This window comes from Stigmatopora nigra, chromosome 13 (genome assembly GCF_051989575.1).
Source record: "Stigmatopora nigra isolate UIUO_SnigA chromosome 13, RoL_Snig_1.1, whole genome shotgun sequence".
Lineage (NCBI taxonomy): Eukaryota > Metazoa > Chordata > Actinopteri > Syngnathiformes > Syngnathidae > Stigmatopora > Stigmatopora nigra.
The window spans coordinates 11,950,001-11,967,090 of NC_135520.1; the positions used below are offsets into that span (position 1 = coordinate 11,950,001).

Genomic DNA, 17,090 nt, shown 5'->3' on the forward strand with positions numbered 1-17,090 from the left:
ATTCAACGAGCAAGTGCGCAGGGAAACAGAGCGCCAAACAAAAAAAAGGTTTAGAAAAATAGGCAAATCTTAAAAAAGTTTGATAGATTGCGTCATTTTTTTGGGAAAGCAGGAACTTTCATTTTGGGGACAAGATGAAAGCGCTGCCTCCCAAAACAAAGGAAATTATGTGGAACTTCTTTCTCTCATTGCTGAGAATAACACAGATTAACATATGTCAACTAATAAAGTGTTTAGTGGCACGTCGGGCAAAATACAAAACGGCCGGATCACTGCTATTGCTGAAGTGATGGAGGCAGAGAGCACAAGCGAAATAAAAAGAAGCACCGTTTGTATCTTCATTCAATTTTTGGTCGAAAATGAATGTCTGGGTAAAGTTGGGGCACAGTGTTATGACGGTGCAGCGGTCATGTCTTCTGGATTAAATGGAGTTAAGGAGAGAGCACAGTTAGCTTTATTTATACACTGCTATGCCCATCAGCTCAATCTAGTACTGACTCAGGGGGCCTCATTGTAAATGTATTTTATGGATGATTTTGCAGGAAAATCTCCCACTAATCTCCTTGACTTCCTTCAGCGCAAAAATCTGAGTGAGAGCATGGGGCAGCTGTACACATTAGTGTGTTTGGCAGTGACCATTCCTGTGTCCACTGCTTCTGTCGAATGGACATTTTCAGCCCTAAATAGAATCAAAACTTATGCTAGAAATACAACAGGACCGACTAGACTTTAGCTTTGATGGCAATAGAAAATAACGTGTTGATGGATCTGAATCGCACATGTAATCTGTACGACAGAGTAATTGAAATCTTTTTTGAGGAAAGAAAGGAGGATGGATTTTGTGTATGAATAAAAATAATTTTGTCGAGTAAAATGTGTCTATTTTCTGAAATAATATATACATTTTTGAGGTTATTATTGATTCTTTTTGTGTCGCAGCTGTAGCTGCAGTAATTATAGAAATAAAATACTTATTGAGGGTTGGATTGATTCACACGTAGCACTACTGAAAGCCCAGATGTGAAATGCACGCCCCGCCACTGATATATGCTTATGCATTTGCATGTACGGACGCTCCCCTACTTACGAACGAGTTACGTTCCGAGCGTTTTTTCATAAGTTGAATTTGTTCGTAAATTTATTCAGTGCTATATTTTGTATTATAATTTATGTTTAAGGCCTATATAAGTATATTGAAGGTTTATATAAGTGCATTTGTATGTTTAAGGCTTGTATAAGTAACCAGCATTGGTTTGTACTGAATTTTTTTTTTAATAAAATGGAGAGAATACATACAGTACTTTATACATACATGAGAGAGATAGAGAGATTTACTAGAAACAGGCTGAAATAAGATATCCAATGACAATTTCACAGTTTTCTTCTTTTCTTCATCATAAATGTTGCGGTAGCACTGTATGGCATCATTCAATTGATTTGCAACCTTTGTGCAACGTTCAATATTTGGGTCCTGTTGCTCGATCTTTCTGTTTATAAATGGTCCTGACGGTCGAAGGATTCAAGTTGTATTCCTGTGCAACGCTCACCACTTTCTCACATGCATCAAGCTTCTTTATTATTGCCACTTTCGTTTCAAATGAAATGGCTTGCCTCTTCCTTGCACCTACCTCTCTTGAAGCTTTTCATCAACCAAATTGAATCATGAATGCACGAGAGATTTATTTATAGAAATGAAAAGGTTCTTTGTGCACTGGACATACGTCACGCACTTCCGCATTGCAACAAACTGGGCAGAGGAAGGTGGATGCTGTGTGAGCTGAGTTGTCACAGCGCCAGTTGTCGGTATTAGCGGGGGAAATAAGCACTACTCGGAAAAAGGCGGCCCATACAAAATCGAATTTACGAACATATTTCGACAAACCCAATTTGCAGATGTGTATGTTCGTATGTACCGTTGTTCGTAACTTGAATGTTCGTAAGTAGGGGAGCGTCCGTTCATGTGTACATTTGTACATACGGCCATACATATACAGGGCTGCTAACTACTATGGAATTTTAGGAGTTTCTCCGGAAATGCAACGCAAAGGGTCAACCTCCCTGAACTCTGGAAATCCCCCAAAAATGTCACTTTTTTTAAAGCAACCATTTCAGAAAAGTATCGAATTGTATTCAACTGCATTGTAAACCGGAAGAATTTGGTAACGTGGCAATCGATTCGACTGCAGAGGTAGTCTCTCTTGCTATAACATTTTGGTTTCCTCATAAGGGAAGTAGGTATTATTAAGGCTGACTCACCCACCAGTCTTTTGTTTTGAAACAAATATTAGCATTACCAGGGTTTTTCTCAAGGAAGTAGGCGTACACAGCAGTGGTAAGTCTTATCAATATTCCTGCTCGGGTCAAGTGCAAAGTGGGTGACTATTTAGATGAAATTTCTAATAAGAAAACCAGACACTCGCTCAAGTGTATTGGTTTGTATTCGAACTAAATATCCCATTAAAGTCGTCTCCAAAAGGACTGACAACATGCAAATGCGACTTCAGTGTGACACATGTTGGAGTTACTGACTGTTTGCAAAAACACTTTCAATAAATGTAAAAACATGATAGTAACAGTTTGACTTAAATTGCTCTATGCTTATTTATTTATTTATTTTTCACATTTTATATCGATTACTGACTGCTAGTAATTTCGGCACAATTTTAGCGCTATAATTCAATGCTTGGTTGTTTTTGAAGTTTTGGCTGTTCTTCAAGACTGATGTGCTGACCTGATAATATGACTACACCATTTCCTTTTTCTTGGCAGATTACCTTGGAAAAGGTTCTAGGCATCACAGCCCCCGGCAACAGAGCACTGTCATGCGACCCATCTAGTGGATTCTTAGCGTATCCTGCCGGGTGAGAGTTCTTTCACTCTTTCACTACTGTTGTTGCACATAGTTTCTCGTGGTCATACACTTTTTTGTGATGAATTGTAAGTCCATCTGAAATTGCACATTTTATTCTTTATTTACCGTATTTACTCGCATAAAAAGGATGACTGAATTGAGGGTACGGCGTATATGCGCATCAAAACTTGACATGCAAAAAAACTGAAAATTGACTGCACTGAAACACGATCACGTCAATTCAAAATGGCATTGCGTCGGCGCGTGACATCACAACGCATGCGATTTCGGGCGATACCTTCATTTATTTCAAAATAGAGAAAAGATAAACATAAAACACAAAAGAAAATTTATTTTGACGTCTACGAATGAAATTCAAGAAAAAAACACGTATCTTGCATAATACGTGAAAAAAAGTAGCCTTGATTTTGAAATAAAACAAAATACCCCTTTAATTTTTATAAATTTCCTATATTTGATATTTTGCATTTACAAAGGCAGGATATTAACTTCCTTGTGATATTGAACCTAAAAATGTGCTTTTGATTCATACAGAATCTCAGAAATACCACATGTGATGATTTTTCTGAAGATTTTCCCTTCAAAGTAACACATTTGTACTCCCTATTAAAACCATGAATATGGAGGTTAGGTTGGGAATCAGGGGTGCGGCTTATACACAAGAAATTGTAAAATTCAAATATTTCAAGGCAATTTTCTGGGTGTGGCTCATACACATGGGCAGCTTATGTGTGAATAAATCCAGTAGTTTTGACTACGCTGGTTTTCCACTACGAACAAAGCTAAAAACTGTGTATGCTGCAAATGCGTTGGATAACAAATGACAGGTGTCAAGGGTATTGTGATTTTTTTTTAAAAATCTGCCTCGTGATGATGTTTTCCAATTTTTTTTGGTGTAACATTTCATTCCAGATGTTTCACAATGTTGTCATCACACTCGTACACACATATTCCAAAAACTATGGGCATATATCGCGGCGCGATGGATATTAACAGTTGATTTGTTCCACACGGGTGAACACTGTCACGGGGAGTTTAATGGCTGCCTTGGTGTTGGGAATGCTGGCAATGTTTCACTCTGTCCAAATTGTACTCTCCCGCCCTGTCCGACCGGCCAATCAACTGCTGGTGGTGGAGTGGCTAAGCATGTGATATGTGGGCCGGTGGTGTCACAGAAAGGGGAGATGAACTTACTTTTGACTTTATAGGAATTCCGTAGATTTCAATTTTATTTTTAAAACAGTTTTTCTTCCAATACCTGATAATTTTCAAATTTTAACCCAGGTAAATTTATTGTTTTAACATGGAAATTAAATTCATCATCCTAATAAATTTTCATATTTATTTTATCATTATTTATCCACATTAACACTCGACTTTTAATGCGAGAAATGTTATAATTTAACAAGAGGAAAATGTAACATTTTTAACCTGAAAAATGCCCTTTAATGGGATAAATGCCACATTTAAACATTTGAATTTCATTTTTCAACCTGATGAATTTTACATTTTCTCATGATTAATTCCAATTGCAGATGTGTTGTTGTCCTGCTGCATCCTCGCAACAACAAACAACGTCACATCTTTAACGCATCACGGTAAACTCCTCTTGAGTCACGTTTGGGACAGTCTCTATCGTAAACCACTGTATATGTCTTTGTAGAAAGACCATCACAACTTTGGCTTTCTCACCCGATGGCAAGCATGTGGTTACGGGCGAGGTGAGTTGCTGAACGTCTGACTTGTTAAGTGACTGTCGATATGACTCTTGGTCCTTGCCTCATCCTCAGAGTGGTCACATGCCGGCGGTGCGTGTGTGGGAAGTGTGCAGCGGCATGCAAGTGGCGTCGCTTCAGGAACACAAATATGGTGTGGCCTGCGTGGCCTTCTCCCCCAACATCAAGTACATCGTCAGTGTGGGCTACGAGCACGACATGATGGTGCAAGTGTGGAACTGGAAAGTAAGACATTTTGCATGGTTAAATGGTTAGACGTAAAAAACAAATTAACAATATATTTGAGTTCGGAGTCAAGGTTCTTTTCAGATTTTATTTTCATTTACAGTAATACAGCGACTCGAGCGAGTTCCGCTGCTGTCTTTTTCAGATGCTTCTCTTGCTTTTAAGTCCATGTAGATTCCGTTTTTCGTAGATTATCGACTCTGTCACGGTGTCTCCTGCTAACTGTTTATATTTTGACCATATTAAACGAAGGCTCTCCATCTCGTGATGAATGTCACTGCAGAGCTTGGAAATGATGGTTTGCTCTGGACCCATTTTTTTAACTTCATTTTGCACCGATCAACACAATAAAATGCAACCGGTAGATATCTTCACGTGCGGCAGATGTGGAGAGAAAGATAGCGATACCATTCCCAAAAGCAGCCTCTCGCATACTCAGCCACTTGGAGGCCGCATCGGTAATTGTCTCGTATCTCAAATTTGCCTCATATCTCAAGGCAAAAATTTGCTCTGAATTTTCACCGTATCTTAAATTTCTTGTATGATGTAAAACAGGTATCCATGAAATATATGCCATAGACTAGCCACTTCATCCAGCTCTTCCGCGAGGATCCGAGGACCAGCCAGGAGACGTATTCTCCCCAGATTGTCCTTGGCCTCTCCCGGTCAGATGTGCCTGGAACTCTTCAGCAGGGAGGCATCCTAATCAGATGCCCTGGCCAACTCATCTGGCTCCTTTCGATGCGGAAGAACAGCGGATCTACCCTATATAACTCTCTCTGTAAACTCTCCTGTATAACTCAGCTTCTCACCCGATCTATAAGGGGGAGTCCGGACATCCTGCGATAAACTAATTTTAGCCGCTTGTATCCGGGATCCTGTTCTTTCACAAAGCTTGTGACTATCGGTGAGGGTAGGAATGTAGATCCACTGATGAATATTGAGCTTTGCGTGTCAAGGTCAGCTCCTTCTTTACCTCAAAAGACCGATGTAGAATCTGCATCACTGCAGACGCCTGTCGATCTCCTCAATGCCACTGCTGCTTCTAGATATTCTATCTAGTCCAACCCTCACTGGAAACAGATCCAATTTACTGCTTGCTAGGTGTACCAGACTCTGACACAGGTCATACAATGACCGGATCCCACGTATCAGCTATTCTGTTACCCCATACTGGAGCACCCCCACAAGACTCCTTTCGAGGAGACGGTCGAACGCCTTCTCCAACTCCACAAAGTACACTTAGATTGATTAGGCGAACGCCCATGACTCCCTGAGAACCCTGCTGACGGAATACAGCTAATCCACTGTTCCACGGCCAGGACAAAAATCGCTCTCCCGGTGGACCCTCCGCTCCAGTAACCCAGAATAAACCTTCCCTGGGAGGCTGACGAGTGTGATTTTCCATGTAACGAACCCACTCTCCGGTCTCCTTTTTTAAAAAGAGGAATCACCACCCCGGTCTGACAATCTAGAGCCACTGTTTCGGATGTCCATGTGATGTTGCAGAGCTGTGTCAACCAACAAAACTCCACAACATCCATAACCTTTAGAAACTCCAGATGGATCTTATCAAACCCTGCGACCTTGTCACCGAGTAGCTCACCTTACTGACTTCAACCCCTGACCCATGAAATAGTTTTATTTATTTAAAAAAATATTTTTGGACTAAATAAAACTAATAGAAAAGATAAATATCAGATTTTTTTGATTATTTTTAAAAGGGGAAAAGCAATAATTTTCATTTGAATTTCTTTATGAAGTCATCACATTAAATTTACTTTCAAAGACTCCATAAAAAATGTGATGGACATTATTTGATTATTGGATGGTTCTTCCAAGAAAACAAATAATTTCAAAAAGAAGGATGCACTCCTCCTGGACAAGCGATGTCTCTAGAAATGGTATTAGAATGTCGCTGTAGCCTCTAGACTAATAGTTTTATTACCTGACTCCAATTCTTTAATTCTTCTGTCTTATCACGTCTAACAATCGAGCATGTTCAGTATCGGAGGAGACAGACCAGGCCAGAGCGAGTTGATCCACAGACGATTTATTCCTAACAAATTGATCTGTACAAAGCTCTGGGTCCCCCTCCCAAGTAATTAGCCCACTGAGCGTTTCTATGCGCAGCGGAGGATGAGAAGAACAGTGTCCACATGCAAGTTTGCCCGGTTATAGTATATCAAAAATGAATATTCATTAGCTGATTAACAACACGATGTTGACTTTTTCACAACTGTCCAAGAGTCTGTCTTTGCTCTGGATTCCTTGGAGATGAACACCGGTCGTCTCCTTATCAGCCTGGACTTGAAGATTTACACCGTTTGCCTCCCTTCTCAGTCTGGACCGCATTGTAACCTCCTGTTAATCAACTTCACAAGGATTCTGGACAAAGGCTCCGTTCTTTGTAAAGGCACAAGGAATTTGGCCGAAAGGCCTGTTCTTTGTAAAGGCCTCATTATAGGGGAACCTTGACAGTCTGTGTGATACTAAGTTAAAAACAAGTGCTCAATCATACAAAAGCAATATATAGAAATGAAGCAGCTATAATAAAATTAATGAGTAAAACACATCCATGTCTTCATTAGATTATATGGTTAAAATATGTCATCGTCTTCACTATGTAGAAAGGTGTGTTGGTGGCAGCCAACAAAGTGTCGAGTAAAGTTACGGCTGTATCCTTCTCGCACGACTCGTCCTACTTCGTGACTGCAGGGAACCGCCACGTCAAGTTCTGGTACCTGGACCACAGCAGGACCTCCAAGGTGAGACCAGCCAGGGAAAATTAAAGCAGACGTCAGCATGCATGCTTGACTGATCATTTCTGCAAAGGTGAGCACTGCTGTGCCGTTGCTGGGGCGTTCAGCACTGCTGGGAGAACTCAAGAACAACTTCTTCTGTGATGTGGTGTGTGGGCGAGGAAAACAGGCATCTGCCACCTTCTGTATCAGCACATCAGGCTTCCTCCTGCAGCTGGACCAGCGGCGCATGCTCTATAAGTGGGTGGAGCTACATGTGAGTACGTATTTGCTTGGACATAGGATTAGTGTGCTAATCACTTTTTGTTTCATGGGCAGATAATTGACTCTGCCTCTCTAAGTCAGGTCACCCAGCAAACGGGAGTAAACTGTTTACTTAGAAGAAAAACCAAATAATACTGCAAATGATAATATAGTACACATGGACATCGACTAATCGACAACTAATTGACTAACAAATTATTCGACAACTTTTCAGAAAATTCATTAATCTATTAGAGTACTGTGTTTAAAACACAGTACTCTAAGTTTGACAGGTTGACTGTAAATGTACTTTTTTCATTCATTCATTGTATCACAAGGGTTCCGGTGGGATTTCCTGGGGGGGGGTTAGGGGGGGTTGCCTTGTTCTGTAGGTGGTGCTTATCCGCAAAACCTTGGATTTTCTACAGACCATGATTTGGTCTTATTCTCAATGATCAACGGAAGTGCTTTAAGCCGCTAACTGTGAGCTTTTTAGTCGCTGCAAGAAGCATGATTTCTTTTCACACAAACACATCTTATCTCATACATTCTATGATGTTTTGCTCTGTTTATAAATATTTCTGCACGATTAGCATCCGGGTGACAATTTTGTCAACATAATTCTGAGACTTCGTCTACTTTAAAAGGCAGTGAAATTACTAAAAAGCACACATTTTCATGTTTTTTAATTTTAAATTCTGTGTATGGCTCAAGGAATGATGTTTGAAAATATGGATTGTTTATGGCTGTCTTCGTCAAAAAGGTTCCCGACCCCTGGTCTAATAGATTAATGAATTTTCTGAAAAGTTGTCGAATAATTTGTTAGTCAATTAGTTGTCGATTAGTCGATGTCCATGTGTACTATATTATCATTTGCAGTATTATTTGGTTTTTCTTCTTAATTATCACTCAACATTTTCAATGAATCCGGTCACATTTTCTATATTTCAAATGCATCGTGTTTGCGCTCATTTCTAATTTTTACTCATTGTCGTAATTTAATTGCCGTCTGACTTGTTTCTGAGGCAGGCGGATTCTCTCCCTCCATTGGCCGACTTGTCTTCTCATTTTTGCCATGTCACATAACATCATAAGATCACCTCCCATGTGTGCCGGCAGGCGTCTCAGGCCACGTGTTTGTGTGTGACGGATGAGCTTATCTTCTGCGGCTGCTCGGACGGGGTCGTGCGTGCCTTCAGCCCGCACTCGCTGCACTACCTTTGCACACTGCCGTGCCCGCACTTCTTGGGTGCCGATGTCGCCGCCATGACCAAGGCCAGGTAAGAATTGCGACAATACCCAAAATACGGACAACTTTGCCAAGTCGTTCACCAATAGTGTCCTCTGCCGCTCCTGTTAACATTCTTTAAATTGTTTTTCTATTAAATGTTTTATGATTTAAAAAAAAATTCTAATCTTTATTATTTTGAACCAGAGAAAGAAAACACTGATCTTTTGACCTCAACCTAATTTTACAATATTAGCCTTAATAATAAAAAAATAAACGCTGAAACATAAGCAAAGTCTGCATAGGGCAGTGATTCTCAAATAGTGGAATCTTATGTGTGGGAATTTAATCCTTTTTGGAGGGTGGACACAACAGAAAATAATTGCGAAGCACTGGCTTAGGGTTAGATGGAAAGGACAAATTCAAAGACAGGCATCTTCGCCAGAAAAATATACACCACTGCTGAAATATACAACGACTTTTTAATATGACTTCTTTATTTGAAGTAGATACATTCTGTTAAAATTAAACATTTTCTCTCTTAATAAAAAAGTTAAATTATACAGAAGTTTGCTCGTGTGGATTCCAAAAGAAATGGAATAGATTGTATTCCCTTTTTGTCTGAAGGCTCAAATTTGATGAAAGGTCTAAACGTTTAAGGGGGCACTGAATATGACAAATGCACTCCCAAAAATATGACTTGTACTCCAGTGCGATTTCATATATTCAAGATATGAAGTCGCACTGGAGTGAGTACAAGGAATATTTTTGGGGGGGCATTTTTCAATCTTATTAGAATCAAAGAACAATCATATGTCAAAGTAGCAATGGTAAAATGGAGAAAAACAGGCTAAAAAGGCATCTTTTAACATAACAGTTTTTCAGATAACTATAGCATAAAAAAAAGAATAACAGGCTGTTGGTGGTAAGAAAGAAAAAATAAATGTATAACTCACACTTGTGGCCCCCAGCCATACTGAAAAAAATATGCAACTTGTAGTCCGGAAAATACTTACCGTATTTTCACGACTATAAGGCGCACTAAAAAGTCTTAACTAGACTGGGTGCCTTATAATGCAGAGCGCCCTGTGTAAGCTCCGAGCTCCAAAGCCTGACTGAGCACTTCTTGCCGACACGCTTATTGTATAGAGAGAAGGCGGACGTGGGTGGGGTCAGACGCTAAAGGTGGACGTTGGTGGGGTAAGGCTTATGATTGTGTGAGAAGACGCTAAAGCCACGTACGTAATCGTGAAGGCGAACCCCAAAGGGCTGGTTGGATGGTCGAGGTCAAAATGAGAGAATGGCTACGTGAGGTATATGTTAAGCGACTGGATGGCTTTTTTCACGGCTCGCCGTCACTTTTGATTTGTGACACCATGCATGCTTATCTCACATCAGCGGTGAGAAACCAAGTCACGAAAATGAACTCAGAGCTTGCCGTCATTCCCAGAGGCTTGCCTAAAGAACTCCAACCGCTGGACATCGGCATCAGGCAGGCTTTCAAAGCAGAGATGTGAGCGGCATGGAAACAGTGGATGGTAGTTGGCGAACATACCTGTCAACCTCGGCTAAATTTTCCCTCATTAATAATTGCAATTCTCCTTAAGTGAGAAAAAAACGTACAAATTCAATACGGTACCTATTTACACACACACACATAGGGCACATAGGTCACACGTGCATTCATTCGTTTTCTGAACTGCTTAATCCACATTTTAAAAGTCTAAAGTTTACTTGAAAATGCACAGCTTTCTGACGCAACAGGTCAAAGGGGTATGTGCGGGCGCATATGCCCTGTCCACCTCAGCTAAATTTTCTCCTTGTAAATGATTGCAATTCCTCTTATTAAGCGATTAAAAATGTAGAAATGCAACGGGGCACACGTAGCGGCCTGGTGGGTGAGTAGTTAGAGCATGGGTTTTCTCCGGGTACTCTGGTTTCCTCTTACATTCCCAAGACATGCATTGCAAGCTGATTTGACACTGTAAATTTCAGGTATGAATGTGGGCGTGAATGGTCGTTTTTCTCCTTGTGCCCTGTGATTGGCTGGCCACCAATTCAGGGTGTCCCTTGCCTCTGGCCCGGAGACAGCTCGGATAGGCTCCAGCACCCTCCACAACCCAAGTGAGGATAAAGCGGTTGAGAAAATGAGAAGGTTAAATTAGTTTTTCTCAGTTCACACCAATAATTGCACCCTGGTAACTGGCAAATGCTGAACACATGTCGCCATGACAAAACCTTTAGCCATAACATATGGTACGGAAACCTGGTAAAACAAACTTCTGCCAATATGGTTGCGGAGGTGACTTTTTCACTGACAGAGGGTGTCAGGTTTAGAACCATATACATTCAATAACTTCGGATCAGAGGTAGCACACGCAGAGTCGGCTTGATGAGATTTTCAAAGACATCAGCTGAGGGAGGGGTCGGGAGGAGCCAGCGCTTGGAGATGAGTCCATCTCCTTGCCTGACCAGTTCCAATCCCTACCTACCGCCAACAGAGTAGCCCCTTTTATTAACAAAGGGTCATGTGACCTAGGTACAAACTTAAGGCGGGACGAAGTGACACAAAGAAATGGGCATGTCTTAGTAAATGACGTGCCCCTAACTCATAGGTGTTATGAAGGAAACTTACCACTAGGCTCTGCAAAATTCTATCCTAGTGACTAAACACCATAAAAGTATAAAGAATACATTCTATACTTCACAGAGGGCAGCTTGTGAACAGCATTCGTGTATAACGCACAACCAAACTTTGTTTCAGTTTTTGGATACAAAAGTGTGCGCGTTTTACTCGAATAATTGCGGTACTTTAAATACTTTGCTCGTAATACATTCTAAAATACAGGTTAATGGTAGTTTGGGATGCGTTATCCAGGCTTTCCGATTGCTCATTCAGTAGACAGGCAGCAAGGCTTTCTTCTTGGTTGAATTAAGTTAATTCCGTCTTCTTGTGGCCATCATCTGGTCGAAATTATTTGCAATATTCGAGGGATTACTAACTAAGCGTGGAATCGAAACATGTTAGGAACCAAAACGAATTTAAAAAAGTCTGTTATAAACAAATCAGTCAAAACATAGGCTTTGTTGTTGTTTTTTAAAGCATGAGAACGGTCTAACTTGTTGGGTAAGGCTGGCGCCACCATGAAGCCAGCCAGCAGAATCCCCACACATGATGGATGAGCGACAGGGGATCCATGTGAACCCCGTCACTTTCAGTTCATCTTTGAAAAATAACGTCCGGGAAGGCATCCTCCTCCAAAAAAATTGCTCTGGAAGACAACCATTCTTTTCCTTGACGGCTGCATCGGGAACCATCTCGTATGCTCATATCTCAAATTTCCCTTGCATCTCAAGGCACAAATGTGCTCTGAATTTTCCTCTTATCTTAAATTTCCTCATCTGTTGGGACAATCGTATGTCAAGGTATTTCTGTATTGTGAAATAATTGTTAGACAATTATCCCCACTCATCATGATTATGCCTCCATCATTTGTTCCTCCCCAGCGGCCTGTTTTGTGTCCGTCCAGACGCCCATTATCCGGACACAGTTGCACTGACCTATGACCCGAGCGGCGGCTGGCTATCATGTGTGTACAGCGATCACAGTGTCTACGTGTGGGACGTGGCCGACCTGCGAGACCCTCGTCGAGTGGGCAAGCTCTATTCAGCGCTCTACCACGCCTCCTCTGTGTGGAGCCTGGAGGTCTGTGCAGCATCGGCAGGTTCAGGTGGGAGACACCGGATGACAATAGCTGCACGTGTCTGTCAGATGTTTCCTGCAGACGGAGGCGATGCGGGGGAGATGCCGTTCGCCCCTGGGTGCTTCCTGTCGTGTTCGTCGGACAACACCATACGTATTTGGAACGTAGACAGTCACCGCTTCCCCAACAACATCCTTAGTCATGTATGCACACATCATCTCAGATTACTAATTTTCTCAGTTTTTAACGTGTTCCTGAAGTTTCAATCTAAGTTTGCGTTGTTTTGTTTAAATGTGTTCATTATCGCAGTGTCTAACTAAATAGTTTTGGTTCTTTTTCCCCTTTATAGTTATACTTTATTTTAAACTTGCACTCCACTAAATTATAGGTAACATTCCCAAAACAGGTAACATTGCCCCAATGGGGAGGTTTTCCCACATAATGGGACATCGTTAGTTAGATTTTGACACTGAGGTCAAGTGAATTTTAGAGGTCCAGGAGTGCCAAAATGATCTAGTACATAATTATATACAGTGGCATGGTGACCAGTGTTTAGCACACCTCACACTTCTGAAATTAAGGGTTCAATCTCCAGTGGGTTCCACCCTTCATGTGTGTAGTTTGCATGTTCTGCCCGTTCCCGATTGGGTTTCTTCTGGGTTCTCCAGTTTCCTCCCAGATCCCCAAAAACATGCATGGTAGGCTGATTGAACACTCTAGATTGTCATTAGGGTTGAGTGTGAGCATGAATGGTTGTTCGTCTACGTGTGCCCTGCGATTGGCTTGCATCGATTTCTGATATGGGAGATGCTCACGCATCCAGCAGGATAAGTGGACCAGAAAACTAATGAATGAATAAATAATATTAAATATAACTTTATTTCAAAATGTATTTACTATATATTTCAAAGTTGTTTAATGCATATTGTTAAATATGCATGTAATCATATTTCTAAAGGTGTTTTTTTTTTTTTAATCAATTTGTTTTATATCTTGCTTTCCCACATCTCAATGCTGCTTATCACAAGGGTCATGAAGATGCTGGAGCCAGTTGACTACAAACAGTAGACAGGGGGAAAACGTGAATTGGTTCCCAAACACTTGTGGAAAATTTGGAGTGTTTGTTCAGCTTTTTCTTTTATTGCACACTAACTCATTATTCTCATCTCATTTTCTGAACCGCTTTATCCTGCTTAGGGCCGCGGGGGTTGCTGGAGCCTATGCCAGCTGACTCCGGGCCAGAAGCGGGGTACACCCCGTATCGGTGGCCAGCCGACCGCAGGGCACAAGGAGACAGACAACCATGCACACTATAACTCATTATTCAGATCACTAAATAAAAGTACCTCAATAAAGGTTTAAAATAAATGTATGTGTGCATTTGTGTGGAAATGTGTATGTATGTGTGTATATATATATACACACATATACACACATTTTATATATATATATATATATATATATATATATATATATATATATATATATATATATATATATATATATATATATATATATATATATATATATATATATATATATATATATATATATATATATATATATATATATATATATATATATATATATATATATATATATATATATATATATATATTAATATATATATATATATATATATATATTAATATATATATATATATATATATATATATATATATATAAATGTAAATATTGCAATAACTGCTATTTTTTTAGGTTGAAAATATGGTTTAAAATATAATTTCTAATGCTCAATGGTGAAATGGACGAAATAAGTGCATTCATACCTTCGCATGTAATCACTGAACTCTCAGGATCTGCACAAGGTGATTTACGTGGCGAATAACCCAACTGACCTCCTAGACGCCGACAGCACCACAATAGGCGCCCATGGCAACAAGGCGGGTTCCAACGCCTTAGAAGTGCCTGTCAACGACCAGAACCGGGCCGGTGTTCGCTCCATCAGGGTTAGTCCCGACGGGCGACACCTGGCTTCGGGAGACCGCGTGGGAGTCCTCAGGTTGATGATCACGCCTGCTCGCCAAAGAGTTAGTTGATATTTTGTTATTTATTATGCACCTGTCCTTGTCTAAGGGTGTATGATGTGAACACCATGGAGGAAATTGTCAACGTTCAGGCTCACGATGGAGAAATTCTCTCCCTTGACTTTTCCAAAAGTGAGACTGGTGAGTTACCTATTCTTTTGCCTGAACTAATTGGATGCAATTGGAAGCAATGAAAGTCCAGTCCATCAAAACAGGGAAAAGCTGGCATCAAATGAGCAAAAAAGATGGTGGATATCCTGTATTGGTGGCCAGCCAATCGCAGGAATTTCTCAAGATAAAATTCTAATTACTCAAGTTAAAATGTGATATCAAAATGTGAAATGTGTTATATACATGAAAATTTATTCCATTGAATTTATAGTAGTTTGTTTTAATTTGTAATTTCTCAAATTAAAACATGAAATTTGGCTCGTGAAAATTTTCAAATTCATCTTGTTCAGATATGAAATGCTGTGTAGGTTCCCCTTTTTAAATGAGCAATTACATCTTGTAAAGATGTCAAATTTAACAAGATTTCCTTTGAGATAAAATGCAAAATTAAGCTAATTAAACATGTCAAATTTATCAGATTAAAATGTGAAATTTCCCATGTTCAATAGACATCAAATCTATGCAATGTCCAGCCATCCGACTGGACATTTATCGTTAAACAGCTAAAAACACACTGACTGACCTTTTAGCATATCCCCTCTGGAGTATTTTCAAACATCATTAAAACATCGGACAATTAGAATACTTGGCCAGTGTATCACGTGCATCCCATATATCCCAGGTGTGCAATTTCTGGCCACGGCTAGTCGAGATCGTTTGATTCACGTTTTGGATGCTATGTGCAACTACCAGCTAGTCCAGACTCTGGATGAGCACTCATCCTCCATCACAGCCGTCAGATTTGCAGGTCAGTGGCCTTTGACCCCTTCGATTCGATCAGGTAACCTGTGACATAATCACTTCCTTCCTCTCTGGCAGCTAACGAGGGCAAAGTGAGGCTGATCAGCTGCGGCGCCGACAAGAGCGTCTACTTCCGCACCAGACAACAGGTGACGATGAACCCTTAAAATGCTGACGACATCAATTCCTGTAAGTGTGTTAACCTGGCGGACCTCTTCTTACTCTCAGACAGATGAAGGCGAAGGTGGTGTGGAGTTTACTCGAACCCATCATGTAGTGAGGAAGAGCACGCTGTACGACATGGACGTCGAGCCCTCTGGGAAATATGCTGCCGTCGGCTGCCAGGACCGTAGCATCAGGTGACTCTGCCCCCTCCCTCTGATATACACTTGCCAACTTGATGCTGATAGTAACGGTAATACTTGTGCAGGATCTTCAACATCAACAACAGCAAACAGAAAAAAATGTATAAAGGATCTCAAGGAGAAGATGGAACGCTCATCAAGGTGGAACATCGGACATTACTATATAAATGAGACAAAGGTTCTCTTCATTGTCTTTATCTGGGTTGTCAGGTTCAGATTGACCCGTCTGGTCTCTACATCGCTACTTCTTGTTCGGACAAGAGCATCAACATCTTTGATTTCTACTCTGGTGTCTGCGTGGCCTCCATGTATGGGCACTCAGGTTAGTCGGATTATATTGTTTCATTAATTAACATAAACTACCATTGACAACGATAGAAGTCCAACTCATTACAACTGGGACTACTGACAGTGAATGTTCATTTTGTTAGTTCTATTGAGGATGCTAAACTTCCAATTCACTTTTACTTGCAGGGGTAGCAGTGATTGAACAATTTTGTCCAAATGGTCATGTTTCTATTGTCTTCAGGAGAGCTTTGTGTTTTTAGGTATTTTAATGTTTCTTTTTAGTAAAAAAATAAAATAAAAAAAAACAAAGAATATTTTGTAAAAGAAAAAACAAACACATTTTCTATTATTCTTTTAAATTACCTAAATTAAAAAGGATACTTTATTTCAAATGTATATAATTAATATTTACAATTAATTTGAAATAAATGAACACTTTAGAATGGGTTTGACAATTGAGTTAAATGGGCACGACCAACAGTTGAAGATACTTGGTTGTCAAAAGCCAGTAAAAAATCTTTAGAAAGAAGAGAAAAGTTTTGATAATGGTGGATAGAATGCAATGAAATGAAATTAACCACATTTTGTCTAATTATACCAGAACATAAACACACAGCTCACGCGGCTACCCCATTATACCTGGATAGCCATATTCATCATCATCATGCAGTACCATCTTGACAACTTCTAATCATTTTGCGGCTATC

At 40.2% G+C, this 17,090-nt stretch overlaps 1 protein-coding gene across 3 annotated transcripts in view; it reads left to right on the forward strand.

Moving 5' to 3' along the window:
* The window catches only part of mapkbp1 (mitogen-activated protein kinase binding protein 1), a 31,178-nt gene that overhangs the window by 1,655 nt on the left and 12,433 nt on the right, over positions 1–17,090 (forward strand). For all 3 annotated transcript variants that reach the window (XR_013328283.1, XM_077730720.1, XM_077730721.1), the window contains exons 2-17: positions 2,770–2,861; positions 4,408–4,470; positions 4,536–4,593; positions 4,663–4,833; positions 7,464–7,601; positions 7,669–7,851; positions 8,958–9,118; positions 12,574–12,772; positions 12,839–12,973; positions 14,588–14,793; positions 14,868–14,959; positions 15,612–15,737; positions 15,809–15,879; positions 15,959–16,089; positions 16,161–16,236; positions 16,306–16,417. Coding sequence is in view for 2 of the 3 variants with exons in the window: in XM_077730720.1 (XP_077586846.1) it covers positions 2,770–2,861; positions 4,408–4,470; positions 4,536–4,593; positions 4,663–4,833; positions 7,464–7,601; positions 7,669–7,851; positions 8,958–9,118; positions 12,574–12,772; positions 12,839–12,973; positions 14,588–14,793; positions 14,868–14,959; positions 15,612–15,737; positions 15,809–15,879; positions 15,959–16,089; positions 16,161–16,236; positions 16,306–16,417 (2,014 nt within the window). In the remaining variant the exon portion in view is untranslated. The remainder of the gene's footprint in view (positions 1–2,769; positions 2,862–4,407; positions 4,471–4,535; positions 4,594–4,662; positions 4,834–7,463; positions 7,602–7,668; positions 7,852–8,957; positions 9,119–12,573; positions 12,773–12,838; positions 12,974–14,587; positions 14,794–14,867; positions 14,960–15,611; positions 15,738–15,808; positions 15,880–15,958; positions 16,090–16,160; positions 16,237–16,305; positions 16,418–17,090) is intronic.